This window comes from Plectropomus leopardus, chromosome 13 (assembly GCF_008729295.1).
Source record: "Plectropomus leopardus isolate mb chromosome 13, YSFRI_Pleo_2.0, whole genome shotgun sequence".
Classification (NCBI taxonomy): Eukaryota; Metazoa; Chordata; class Actinopteri; order Perciformes; family Serranidae; genus Plectropomus; species Plectropomus leopardus.
Genome location: NC_056475.1, coordinates 5,819,366 through 5,833,481, shown reverse-complemented (window position 1 = coordinate 5,833,481; position 14,116 = coordinate 5,819,366). Strand labels below are relative to the sequence as shown.

Here is a 14,116-nt window from a genome sequence, read left to right as displayed (position 1 = left end):
CCGGTTGTTGTTGTTGTTATTGTTATTATTATTATTGATATTATTATTATTAGTATTAGTATTAGTATTATCATTGTTGTTGTTGTTGTTGTTAGTACTACTAAAAATTGTAGTCCTCTTCAGCAACAGACACAAACGACATCTTTAAGGGNACAGAGGAGATACAAAAAAAGTAAAGGGTGTTGTTGTTGTTGTTATTGTTATTATTATTATTGATATTATTATTATTAGTATTATTATTAGTATTATCATTGTTGTTGTTGTTGTTGTTAGTACTATTAAAAATTGTAATCCTCTTCAGCAACATACAAAAACATCATCTTTAAGGATTGAGGGGTCCCTTTACTTTTTTTGTATCTCCTGTGTCGTCTTTTCCAAAATCTCAAAGATTATTCTGTTCGCTCAGCATCGATAGGGCGAATGATTATTGACAGTCTGATCTCTACAGTCTGTCTGCATGTAATCTGTTAGTTTCCGTTGTATATGTCAGGACAGTCATGACTGTGTGCAGCTCTCTGTGATGGTTTGTGTTTTCTCAGTGGCCATGTGGGCTTTGAGAACACTGACTGAAGTCAAAATGGTTGACAAGCAGCCAACTGAGCCAAGCCCTACAGAGCTGCGATGACCTCATTCTCTGTCTCTCTGCTCCATCAGCTCCACTCATTGACCCCGAGCGAGGAGCGAGCTGCTGAGGAGAGCTGGCTCCCTCTGCTGGAGACATGTAAGAGCAGCAACTTTATCCAAAAACAGTCTATTTGCGTGGGAATACTGTATGGGGTGCAGTGGTGATATACGAGTTTCATTGATAGACTCCTGCAGCTAACGGCATTTGAAGAAAAAAAATGGGGTGTGTTCTTTGGAAGAAATACATGTGACCGCTGCAAGCGTGAACGTGTTCCTTTAAAGCTGAAGAAGCACAAGTGGCTAGATTTCTTTGGCCACTCTGGGGCAGCAGAAACAAGTAATGAGCACAACGTGGACATATCGTCACCCTTTGATCTTGATAGCAAACAGCTGTTTATCTCCACATCCAGTGGTTAAATATCAACATGGTCATTCATTTGGACTCTAAATCCTCAATTATGTTCACCAAAATGACCTAAACTATGTCTGTCTAATGTTTGTAATTAGTTTCAGCCCGCGCATCAGACCTTACAAATAATGTTTCCTATTTACAGAAAATTTCAAAATTTTGCAGTGATTTTGAATTAAGACTGTCCATTACATATTTATGTCAGGCACACATATCCCAATTTAAATCGGATTCAAGACACAACTGTATGTTTGAAAACTAATTATATTTACTGTGTGCTGTTGCAACAATAGCACAATTACAAACCGTTTCTGTAAAAGAGCTCAATAGCAAAAAATAAATAAATTACCTAATATATAAAAAAATGGCTCTTACTCTTGCTTAGCCCACTTCTGTTTCTCCCCTCCTGCCTTTATTGAGGAGAATATATAAACTGTATTTGTGTCTGTTTATGACCTACAAGTGTGTGTCTGTGTTTCCTCCCTCAGAAAAAGGAGTGGGAGTCACAGTCGTATTGTTCATTAAAAACTTCTGCAGTATTGTGTAACAATCAGTAAATCTCTTCTGGTTGAGTAAATAATGATTATCTTACAAATTGTGTGCTAACTCTAATCACTGTCTCTTTCATTTTTAGCCCTTTAATACCTGAATCATCACCAATTTGCTTGAACTGCATTCAAATACCTGTCACAAGCATTTAAACCTCTGAAACCTGAGAAACTTTTTAATAAAGTGAAAGTGAAAATTTAAATAAAAATGAAATAAAAATAGCTTCAAAGTTACATCTGCTCCCATGCTGACACCTTCTTTTGCAGTTTTTAATCAATTAATTTTATGGGCAATCGCACGCTATTTTATGCAGTTTTCAGCTGTTTTAGGGACGTATCATATTTTGACTTTTTTCGCCATACTATAGTATGGCATTTTTTTGACATGCTATGTTATGGAGGTTTGGGCCATCTTTGCAACACTCTATGCTATGGTGTGTCTCGGCATGCTATTTTATGTGGTTTTCAGCTATTTTTGGCACGTCATATTTTGACATTTTTCGCCATATTACATTATGGCATTTTCAGTCATTTTTCCGACATGCTATATTATGGTGTTTTTGGCAGTTTTTGCAACATTCTATGCTATGGCATGTCTCAGCCTGCTATTTTATGCAGTTTTAAGCTGTTTTGGGAACATGTCATATTTTGACATGAGGACAGTGGGAACAGGTATGTAGCTTTAGGGGGATGTCTGATGAGTGGGAGTCAGTCCAGGCAAAAAAAAATTCTTACGTTGTAGTTATTCTAAGTGATCACTTGGGGGCGTTGCTGTTGAACTTTGTGTTTTCCCAACAAGATGCAGACAGTGAGGTCAATTTCTCTTGACAGAGACAAAGTGACAGCTCCCGGATAGCAATATTTCCATGCATGTGATTCATTACAGACGTGCAGTCACAGTGAAGAGGAGAGGAGGTGACGGATTTCATTTAGTGGAGAGCGCACACACACTCTCTCTCTCTCTTTCTCACACACACACACACACACACACACACACACACAGCACTTTAATGAAGAGTATGCCGGCCAGTGCCAGTTGTATTGACACACAGATGTGAAAGCTCTCAGCTGTGATTAGAAATCAGTGCATCAGACATGCAAACAGGCGGACATACAAAACAACATTAATATTTAGTAGGCTGAGAGTCTGTCACACTTAATGTGACCTATATTTTGTTTACCTAACAAAGCTGTTGTCATAGATCTGCAAGATCTCAGCGTCAGGGTGGATGTTTCGCTAGCAGAGTGTCTGACTTTGACTGCCTTTGCATTTTGCCTCCTACCAACAGTCAACATTGTTTTCTTTTAACCATCCATGGATATTTCTCTCGCCCCAAGATGGGAATATTTTAGCTAAATCATTCAACACAGCTCTGCTCCATGTCTTATTTAGTCTTCCAGGTTAAGTTCAGGTGAAGAGAACTATTCCCCAAAGTGCCATCAATGGTAAACAGTTACCCAAGCAAGTCGGTTAGGATGTTGAATGGCTGCCAGGTCAAGACCCTGGTAAAGACGAAGAGCATGCAGATGATGGATTGTCACAACTTGTGCATAAATTCAACTATTGCATCAGCTATCATTTCAGACTATCTTGAAGGTGAAGACTGGATGTTGAGCTCCTGACCTGGTGTGGTTACACTTGGTCTGCGGTTTTGGATGTACTGCCAAATTCAAGGAAACAACATCAGAGACAACTTATGGTAGTGAAATGAACATTCAGTTCACGGGCAAAAGTGCTGGAAGACAGCGCAGTCAGCATGCCAATGGCACACTCCCTCAAAACTTGTAACATCTGTGGCTTTGTGTGATCAGACTGCACATTTTAGAGTGTCCTTTTATTATGACCCTCTCAAGCCACACCTGTGTGCTAATGATGCTGTTTAATCAGCATCTTGATATGTCACACCTGTCAGATGGAGGGATTATCTTGGAGAAGGATAAGTGCTAACTAACACGAAATTTGCAACGAAATAAATTGAGCATGCAATAAAGGTCCTAATGGGAGCAAAAACAAAAATGAAATGTTTACATTTTTGTTCAGTAGTCTATATATTCTAACATATGTGCAGGACAAGTGTTACTGCTGTTACTGTAATATTTGATTGTATGCATTGATTAGATCAAATCTTAAGCAATATACTGTATACAGTACTTTAGGCCAATAAGGTTTATTGAAATGGACTGTATAAGACAGAGAGAGAGAGAGAGAGAGAGAGAGAGAGAGAGAGAGAGAGAGAGGGTTCCTCATACTATAATTGAGTTCAAAAGTTGACTGGGCCGACCAGCCTTTCTCGCTTTTATGTCCACTTGAATCATGGTGACAGTGTGTGTGTGTGTGTGTGAGAGTGTGAGTGTGTGCTGCAGCAGACCATACTTCAGCAGCAGAATTTGAGCCAGATCATCTCTCTCTCTCTCTCTGTCCTTCTATCCCAACGTCTCTCTCTCTCTCTCTCACCATCAGCTGTGATTACTTTGGTAAAACAGCGCTGTGTCGCAGAGAACCAATTTTCCTAATGCACAGCCTTCACACACACACATACACACACACACACCGCATGGTTATTGATGAGGTAAATGGGGAGGGGGGCAACAAGGGGGCACACACACTGCTGGGAAATGGAGAGGGAGAGAGAGAGCGAGGTAGAGAGAGGGTGAAGATAGTGGGAACGAGACAGAAGGACGAGCTAGACGGGGACAAAGAGAGGGACAACGGTGGAGACAGATAGGAAGGGAAAAAGGGACGGAGTGAAGGTGGAGAGGAAGAAGAGGGACGGAGATGATGAAGATGTGGACATCCAGATGTGTAGTCTGTGTTCTGGAAATGGAGCAGGGCATCCATTTAGAGAGCTAATAAAGCAAAGGACAGAGAGGGAAACAAGGATGCAGGAAGGAATGCTAAGATTGTCTTTCTCCCGGTGGACGGTGGAGTAGTTTGACTCCATGGCCGGCAGAAGAGATGAGAAATAAAGAGTAAAATGTTCCAGCAGGATGGTTGAACTTTTTGAGAGAATATGATATAAAAAGTGAAATACAGACAGAAGAGACAGATGGAATTATGCAGGGATATTCATCAAGATAGGAAGTCAGACATCTCACTTCTGGACTGGAGACAGTTTGCAGATCTTGGGTGTGAGCATGTACGTTCTCCACAGAGTCCGTCCCCTTTAATGCATCAAAAGGACAAATGAAGACTGGATGTCTGGGGTTCTGGATGAGGACGGATGCACCCTAAATGATTTGAAATTCTCTGTTCAAGTTCTGCTAAGAGGAAGCATCCAATTTGAAGACGTTTCTACAAGTGACTTGGAGCATTTCGAAAGCAACATTGCACATGTATGTTGAGATCTTGCACTGTCTGTCGGGAATTGAAACCAAAAGGGACATTTGTGTTTGGACCCGGAGAGGTGGGGTTTGTGAGGAGGAGGCTGGACATGCTGAAAATTAAATGCTGACTTTGTCTAATAAATCAGAAACTGTCTGTGCATCCAAAGCCAATGGAGATTCCCAAGAAGAGAAGGGGAAAATATTTTGAGAATATATTAAGAAAAGTTGTCTGTTTTGTGAGTTGGAAAAGGTTGCAGCATCCTAGGACTTTTCTTACCACATTACCTCCTATGAAGACCATCCATCACCTTGTAATTAAGAATTTGTGCATAAGGAATGGCTCCTGGAGGTTTGATCTCTTTGTAGGCTTGGTGCCCATCAGACATGCCTCCGTCTGAAAGGAAACCTTACAGAAGGCTTGTTTTTTAAGGTTCTGTATCTACAATGATAGCCTGTGCATTGACAAGGATCCCCTCTTCAAGCCTTTATGTCCATCTAGGCTAACTTGTGGTTATCAAGAACACCAGAAACCTCTCACCAAGATTAGTTCTTTTCAGATTTTTTCAGGATTCAGAAGTTTTAAATCTAACTGAAACTCTTTTTGGGGTCCTCTTGATAAAGTCTATTTAAAGTATCTTTTAAAGGCTGATACTGATATTTCCTATGATACTGTATTTTTTGTTAAATACCCACCAGGAGCTGTATAACTACCTGGAACCTCAATTTAAGGTTTAAAAGCTGAAAATACAGGTCACTTTATGGTCGATTATTAATCTAGAATCTTTCATTAGGGGCTATAACAACCACCAACCTTTCTTTGAGCTTCTTCTTACACAAAATCAATATGGAATGAGTTAAATCTATCCACCAAAAGGACAATATATCACTTGAATCTTTTCTGTAAGTTGAAATATCCAAGAACCTGTATCTAAGGGTCTATATACACCAAGAAAGTCTCTTTTTAAGGCCCTTTTCCCAGTAGGAGCAACTCTTTGTGGCCATTCATCTACCAGGATGTTAAAAACCAAGAGCTTTCCACTCTGTCTGCAATCTGCAAGTCCTGCAATCTAAAACCAGAACTCTGGCACATGATTGAAACCTAAAATTGAAGTGTGCCAAAAAAGAAAAAGAAAAAAAAACAACCCACTAGTGATGCAGTTTTTTTGCTCCACTGCTTTCTCTCCCTCTAAACTGTCAAAAACGTCTGCAAAAAAAGAAAAGTTCACATTGTTGTGTTGAATTTGCTCCGAGCATCAACAACTGGTACTGCAGCAAGCGTAGCAGGAGTGCTGCAGCATGGGACTCAGCTGCTTCAAGTCCTGGAAACATGACAGTACAGGCCACAAAGGTGAGACACACACATATGTGCACACACACACAAACACACACAAACCATCAACATATTAATTGTTAATCCCTCCAGAACTCTAGTTGTGTGTGTTGCCCTTCAGTGACATCTGCTGAATGCTGAGTCAGGGTCTCCTATCTGAGGTGACTGTGTGTGTGTGTGTGTGTGTGCGCGTGCGTGTGTGTGGGTGTTTGCTTTATACATGTACGAGGTGTGTGTTTGATGTGACTTTGAGGAGGACAGACAGTGGAGCATAATGGGACATAGCGGAGAAGTGTGTTAACGGGATGAAAATAGAGAGATAGTGTGGCTGAGAGAATGTAATGTGTGTGTGTATGTGTGTGTGTCTGTGTGTGTGTGTGTGTGTGGCTGATATTGGGGGGTCGACATACATTTGACATGGCTTTAAATTTTTTGTTATGTCTTTAGGTACAACATTATTCATAGTTTCACGGTCTTAAAGGAATAGTTCAACCCAAAACAGTACTATTTAAGCATTGTGTCACTGTTATGGTCAGCAATGACAAATTTGCATGTTGGTTTGCATTTTGATTTGGTCATAGTCTCAAGGGGTCTTTTGATTGCTGGACTTCTGGTCGAACCACTGCTGCACAATCATATGAATAGCATAGCATAGCATATGAAACGCTGAACTTTAGTCCTCCTGAACTGAAATGCAGGAAAAATTAATTTAGGACCCTGCTGCTCAGTGGCAGGTTGAAGTCTTGATGGAACAACAACGTCATTTCCTAACAATCAAAAGACGCCTTGAAACGTTCTAGAAACGATAGGCTTGACTTGTACTAAAACCATTTTTTTATGCGTACAGGTAACAGAGACGTGTTGGCCAGCCCAGGCTCGTATTTCTTCCTATCTAACAGCGCCGGTCAGGGTGACGAGTGGCTGAAGAGCCTCAACAAGGGGGTCTGGATCCCTTTCACAGGTACACAAACACACACACACAGTGTTAGATGGTTTTACTAAAAAGTGTGTTGTCATTGGCTCACTTCTCAGAAAACAATTGCCTACTTAAAGGCAACTGTTTTCTGAGAAGTGGGTTTTGTGTTTACTTTTTTTTTTTTCATGTTATGCATTATTCCATCATGTTTATCTGTTCCCTGTTTTGTTTTGTTGGTGTCATGTCTGCCTTTGTGTTTCTTCCCGCCTTAGCGATTGACTGCCCCTTTCTGATTAGTTTCACCTGTCCCTCATGCTCTCTTTGTGCATTTAGTCTTTGGGCTCCCTTTGTCTTTGGTCAGTCTGTCTGCATTGGTCCTCGGTGCTCCTTCCAAAATTCTCTCCATTCATTCATTAAAAAAATGCATAACATTGGCATATTTCATCTAAAAAATATATATGATACCTTTTCAATTCGTTGAAAAGCCATTTTAAAAAATATGTGTTGTCTTTATCAGATCATTGCCAAAATCGGATTTTATGATGATGGAAACATTACACAGACACCAACAGAGACAACATGCACTTCATGTTTTTAGGTTAGGTACACGTCTCTTCTTTTTTAGCAGTGTAAAGGGTTTTCAAAGACCTTACTTTACCTTTATACCTTTACCCTACTTTTGTAATGTTTGTGACTGGATTAAGTGGTTCCAGGGAGAAAATCATTAACATCTTCGCCCCATGCAGGGGTCTTTGGTCAGCGTCTGGAGGAGACTGTACTTTATGAGCGACGTTATGGGGTGCGTTTGGTTCCTCTGGTGGTGGAGCAGTGTGTGACCTTCATCCGAGAGCGTGGCCTGCATGAAGTGGGCTTGTTTCGCCAGCCAGGACAGGCCAGTCTGGTCAAAGAACTGCAAGAGGCTTTTGACGCAGGGGAAAGACCGTCCTTCGACAGGTACAATCCCCTCTTGCCTGCGCTGTTTTCTGATTCCTTGTTCTTTAAAATGTTACGTGAAATAAGTTAGCTTGTTGTGTGTGTTTTGCCTGCAGTAGCACAGACATCCACACAGTGGCGTCACTGCTGAAGCTCTACCTCAGACAGCTGCCAGAGCCTCTGATTCCTTACAGCCACTACCAGGACTTCCTGCTCTGTGGTCAGAAGCTGCTGACTGACCGCATGCTGGTAACTGCAGCTCTGCACACAATGCTGTCTGTCAATTCATTAGCTAAAGAACAATATAATACCCCCTGAAAATCTTGTCCTCAGTGACCTTCAATGGTTTAACTTCTCACCTGGCTGCAGTGATATAGGGGTGCACCGCAGGACCCCATGACATCACAGTTATACACTGTTGTGTGGTACAGTTACTTTTGATGTATCTTACAAGCCAAACAAAAACATTTGCAAAACTAGTTTTTAAAAATATTTGAAAACCTGCATTATTTATAACCATCTTTGCATCTTTTTTCTGCATTTTTCACACTTACATTTCATGCAGCAGCATTGTAACTTTGCTCTCTCTCCAGTAAACATAAAAACAACATTTAGCATGTTAGCACCAATGCGTCTGTTCTTTCCCCCTTCCCGACTCCTATCCTCTTATTCTTCCGACCATCTTCTTCCAGGTTTTGGGGGAGTTGAGGAATCTTCTTCATGAGTTGCCAGTTGCAAACTTCAACTTACTCAACTTCATCTGCCAGTAAGACCCCTCCAACCTTGTTATTTAGACTGACAGTATATAGTAAGGTTTTCAAACAAATATTTATATTGCACTATGGAATATTGGATGAAAACAATGGATGCCCTTCTTATCCTTCAGCAATAGTTAAACTCTTAATGTTTCTGAGGAATTTCCACCTGGACAGAAAGAACGCTCACATAGTTTTAATCAGCTTTGTGTGTGTGTGTGTGTGTGTGTGTGTGTGTGTGTGTGTGTGTGTGTGTGTGTGTGTGTGTGTGTGTGTGTGTGTGTGTGTGTGTGTGTGTGTGTGTGTGTGTGCAGGTTTTTAAATGAAGTCCAGAGTTACTCCAGCACTAACAGGATGAGTGGCCAGAACTTGGCCACTGTGTTCGGGCCAAATATCCTCCGAGCCAAAGCTGAAGACCCACAAAGCATTATGGGAGGTAGGCAAAATCATATAAATGATTCATTTTTCTGTTTGTTTCAAAATTATGAAAAATGTAGCATCAGTGGTATCAATGTTGGCAATGTTGTCAAAAATATAGAAGAAGGATTTAACAGATGTACTCACACTGAAAAAGCTACAAAGTGATTTTAACTGAGTCTTTATATCTTCCCATTAGGACAATAGTAAGTACACAAGAAGGGCTTTGCTGAAAGCAACATTGGTTTCTTACCTCTTTACGCTCGAGAGTCTGAAGTAAGATTGGAAACACAAGCACTGTATTTACCTATATTGAATTATGCTGCAGAGGTGTTGCAACAAATATCTCTGAGCATTTTTTCCACAATGAAACTGGGTAGCCATTTTGACAACAATGAATCCAAGATGACTGTAGCATCCACACTGAGTAAGCTGCAAACTTTTTGGAGTTTGCTACTGAAAACATGAGGTGACTCAGCTTTATCGTGGTGTTTTTCACTTGCTTGTCTTGTTTCAACTCTACCCTGGCTTTCTTACTTTAATCAAATCTGCACTGTCTAGTTCCATCAAACTTATCATCAGATTGCCTTGGGTGGAATTAAAAAACAATATCTTTATTGTAGTTTAGATAAGAACCTGGGAAAACTACAAGGTTTCTTTTACAAATTTTTTATTTGTCAAGAATATCTCTACCCATGTCCTAGGTGCAGCACTGGTCCAGGTGCTGATGTTGGAGCTGATCAGGGAACATGAGTCTCTGTTTGCCAAAGTCCCTCCACCCTTTTCTGCCCGTCCACCTGGAGGTACACACGCATCACCCATCGCTTTGAGGCAGCCTCATCTTCACCCGTCACCCTGCCTACGTCAGCTCTCCATGCCTCTCATTGTAGAGCGCTCCAGAGAAGGAGGACATCCTGCAGCAGACAAACAGAGTCCCAGGTACAACAGGCTGACTTTAACAAAGTGTCACCATCAACCACACTTTTCACAGACTCTCTTTCTGTCTGGGTGCTCTGGCAACTAGCGACTTCTAGATGCATGACTGCCTCTGCACCATTAGGAACTGGAAAGAGGATAGACGACATTATAGGCAAATACCAAGGATATCATTCACATGCAGAGAGAAGTTCCTACGTACTTTGTCCATTCCTTTTCTGACACACTCCAGTTCTTCCTTACATGCAGTGGTGGATGAAATACCTAGAAACTAGAGTTATGTACAGATACTCGCCCCAAAAATGTACATTACACTACTGCTTACGCAATCAAATATTTTATTACATCTTGTTGTGGCATGGATCATTTTCAGCCTTACCTCCCTTTTTTACTTTCTGTAGCTGCATCCACTCTGCCGTTGCCAAATCAGAACTGTCCTCTGGCCAGAAGAGGCATCTCGGCCATCGCTACACCTCCTCGCACCCAGAGAACTGCTTCTTTCCTTTGCCCTCCACCAGTCAGCCCCTGCAGCACCACTCTGACAGACACAATCTAGATTATCACCAGCACCACGCTGGCCAAGGACCATCCCCAAATGTTCAAGCCTCTACAACCAGCCTCCAGCTTCAAGACCCACTGCCAGACAGCTCCAGTCCCAGATCGATGCTCCTGAGCTGGGCAAAGGCCTGGCCTAGCCCGGAAGAGCCATGCACTGGTTTCTGGAGCTCTGGTGCTGCTGAGGAAGAGGGTGCAGGGCCAGGAATGGCGAGCATGGGTAGCAGTGAGGATCAAGAGGACAGCAACCTTTCTGCCTATGACAACTTGGACAGAGTGTCTCCATGTGAGGGAATGGAGCATGGTGGACATTTTGAAACCATCGATCAAGGAGACCGTATTGGAACTTGTGAAGAGGTGGCGGCGCTTGAGGAGGCAAGGCAGAGAAGAGACTCCTCCTCTTCATGGTCGTCCTATGAAGGTCTGCCATTGGACGAAAGCAGTGATGCTGTGGTTGTGGTTTGTCCTTACGTGTCACCAAAGAGACCAAACAGATTACCTTCAAGTCAGGAAGCAGACAGGGGAAGCAGTGATAATGAAGATCATGACGATAGCAATGATGATAATGACGAAGACAATGATGATAACGATGAAGACAATGATGACAATGACGAAAACAATGATGATAATGACGAAGACAATGATGACAATGATGAAGATGATGTTGAAGTCCACCACCCTAACTCCCCAGCCTCTTGTTCTGTGCTCAGTGACAGCCCTCTCAGTACGGGCAGCTCAGAGGTGTTCCTCCCCTCTGGTCCTCCGGACCTCCAGGGACCGGAGCCTCAATTACAGTCCAGGGATGCTCACTCACTTCTAGCTGAGCTGCGGCAACAGATGGCCCGGCAGAAGGCTGAGTACCAGGCCAGGATACAGAGGTGAGACACCAGCATAAGCAGGAAATGCAGATAAATAAAAATACTCAAAGCGGCCCTCATTTAAACTGATATAACAAACTTACAACATCTACAAGACAGTGTTTGTGTATGTACCTTTTTTTTGGCGGTTGTGGCTGAGACATAGAGCAGGTTTTCCACTAATTGGAAGGTTGACGGTTTGATCCCTGGCTCCTCCAGTGAATATGTCAAATCACTCCTAATGGCTGTTCCATTAGTGTTTGAGTGCATGTGATTGGTTACTGAGTAGCAGGTGGCACCTTGTACAGTAGCCTGTTCACCTGTTTCACAAGCTCTCTGGGTCCCAGCAGAGCCAACTGATTAACATCCTTTCCTTTTAAGTTGTATTATTATTTACAAGTACAGTGTTTGTGTTTGTAAATATGCCTGTGTGTACTGCAGGTTGGAGCGCTGCAATGATGTGCTGGAGCGGCAGGTTTCAGTACTTCAGGTCAGACTGGAGCAGCAGAAGCGCAGCCGAAGCGTCGCAGAGATCAAGATCCGCGACATGGAGCGAGCCAAAGCTGACGCCGACCTCCGAAACAGCACGCTGCAGAGAGAGATGGAGATGTTCTTCCAGATGTATGGAGACATCAAGAGAAGAGGAGGGGGTGAAGGAGCAAGAGGAGGAGGGAGTCTCTGAAGATGGACAGAAAGAGAAAGATGGAGAAATTCTTATGAAGTGTATGATTTGGCCAGAAGAGGATAAAACAGAAAGCGAGGGTTTGTTGCACAGAGCTTGATGAAATGTATAGATGGATAAGGATGATCTTGACTGGAGATCCAACTCCTCTGACTTGGTCAATAAGGCTTACCCTGAAGGAAACCAGTCAGGGCAAGACATGTAATGAGTTATTGTCTGACCCAGAAGACAATCTAAAGAAATAAGAAGTGTGTCACTTCAACCAGTTCAGACCAAGTTTGTGAAGTTTACCATTTCTAGAAGATCAGAAAAAAATTGAACTTCAGAGGCAGTTTTGGATGTTGGCAAGCTTCTTTACCTGTGTAGTGCGCGTCTGGATTTCCCTGTTGGGAGATGGTTGGATGGTTTACTGGAGTAACTGATGGACACACCAAGTGTCTTATTCAAAGTCACCAAACTGTGTCTTTTACGGAAGCCTGGGGCAAGGTATTATCCAACATAAACCCAGGCTTTCCTTGAGGAAAAACTCCATCCTTACCTATCAGTGATCAAATGAGACCCAAAAAAGTACTAGAAACTAAAAGCCTGTCCAGACAATAAGACTTTTAGGATCTTAGAATGGCTGCACTGCTCACATTACAAGATGTTTTGTCACAAACTCTTGACAAGTTGACATTCACAACCTGCAACAACTGGTCTCAGATGAGGTTAACTGAGATTATTCCAGTTGGACAGAACTTCGACTGAAGTGCATGATGCCAGAAGTCCAGCTCAGAGTCCAACAGTCCATCTTTTGTGTCCACAAAACACATGGCACAATAGTGTTTGTCTTTGCCTTCTTTGGAGCCATGTTACGTTGTTTTGGAGTGTTTACTGCTTCCCTCCGTACCACCTCCATTTCGCTGACAATCCTATTGGGTACTGACTCAACTTTTTCTCCAAGATACTCCATCAACAAGTTGGATGTTTACTGTTGTAGTGTCAAGGACAGTTCAAAACAAGGTCAAGATTTGTGTAGTAGCAGGGTGGAAGTTTCTGATGCTCCATCCATTTACTAGAGAAAAAAATTGGAAGAGGCTGAAACTCCAGCAACACTTTAGTTTGAAGAACTTTAATGCAAGACCAATGCCTTTTCGGTTTGTAGCTCTTTACTGTCTTTACTGCTCTTTACTAACCCATACAAGGTCAAGATGCATCTAAGAATGGCTCAGTCTGGACAAACTGTTGTGACAGGAAGAGGCATGGATTCCTTTCAACATAAGGCTTCAGTCTCTGATTTCAAAAGTTTATCCGGGTCAGGAAAATCATAACCAAAGTTGTGTAGTCTGCATTAGGCTTTGGAGAACTTAACTTAGTTTTTCAGATTCTTACTTCCAAATGAAAGGACAACCCTTCAAGTTTGTATTCTTCATGGGAAAATCAGTCACCATTTTTCAACCTAATACTGTAGAAGTTTGGCTTGACTTGGAAACACTTCGCAGGTTTCTTTTACACATTTGTGCAAAACTTAAGCAACATTTTCGAAATGTCAATAAAACACAATTGCGAGATGACTGTGTTTCAACTGACTGATGTTAACACTCCAAGAAGCATGGTGATGGATGCTCAAAACATTAGCAGGATTATTTCTATTGAAGCCAATGCACTAGCTGTCATTATTTCCAACTGAAGGTGGCGTAAGTGTGTTATGCAAGCAAAAATCAAAAGGCAAGTCTCTTATACGTGGAAGCGACCAAGCATACGGGATTTCTGGGAGGTGATAGTCCACAATTTTACAGAGGAATTGTGAATTCTAAACTTCATCTCAACTTCTGAAGAGTTATGCTGTAA

General features: G+C 42.0%; 1 protein-coding gene across 1 annotated transcript; it reads left to right on the top strand.

Annotated features, from left to right (window-relative positions):
* Positions 1-6,192: 6,192 nt before the first annotated feature.
* LOC121952166 (rho GTPase-activating protein 24-like) lies at positions 6,193-12,286 on the top strand. Its single transcript, XM_042498684.1, has 10 exons — positions 6,193-6,253; positions 7,083-7,196; positions 7,898-8,105; positions 8,201-8,333; positions 8,777-8,850; positions 9,154-9,275; positions 9,961-10,195; positions 10,594-11,300; positions 11,385-11,625; positions 12,046-12,286. Exons 1-10 carry the CDS (start codon positions 6,202-6,204, stop codon positions 12,284-12,286), a joined length of 2,127 nt encoding a protein of 708 aa, XP_042354618.1. The 5' UTR covers positions 6,193-6,201.
* Positions 12,287-14,116: the final 1,830 nt, after the last annotated feature.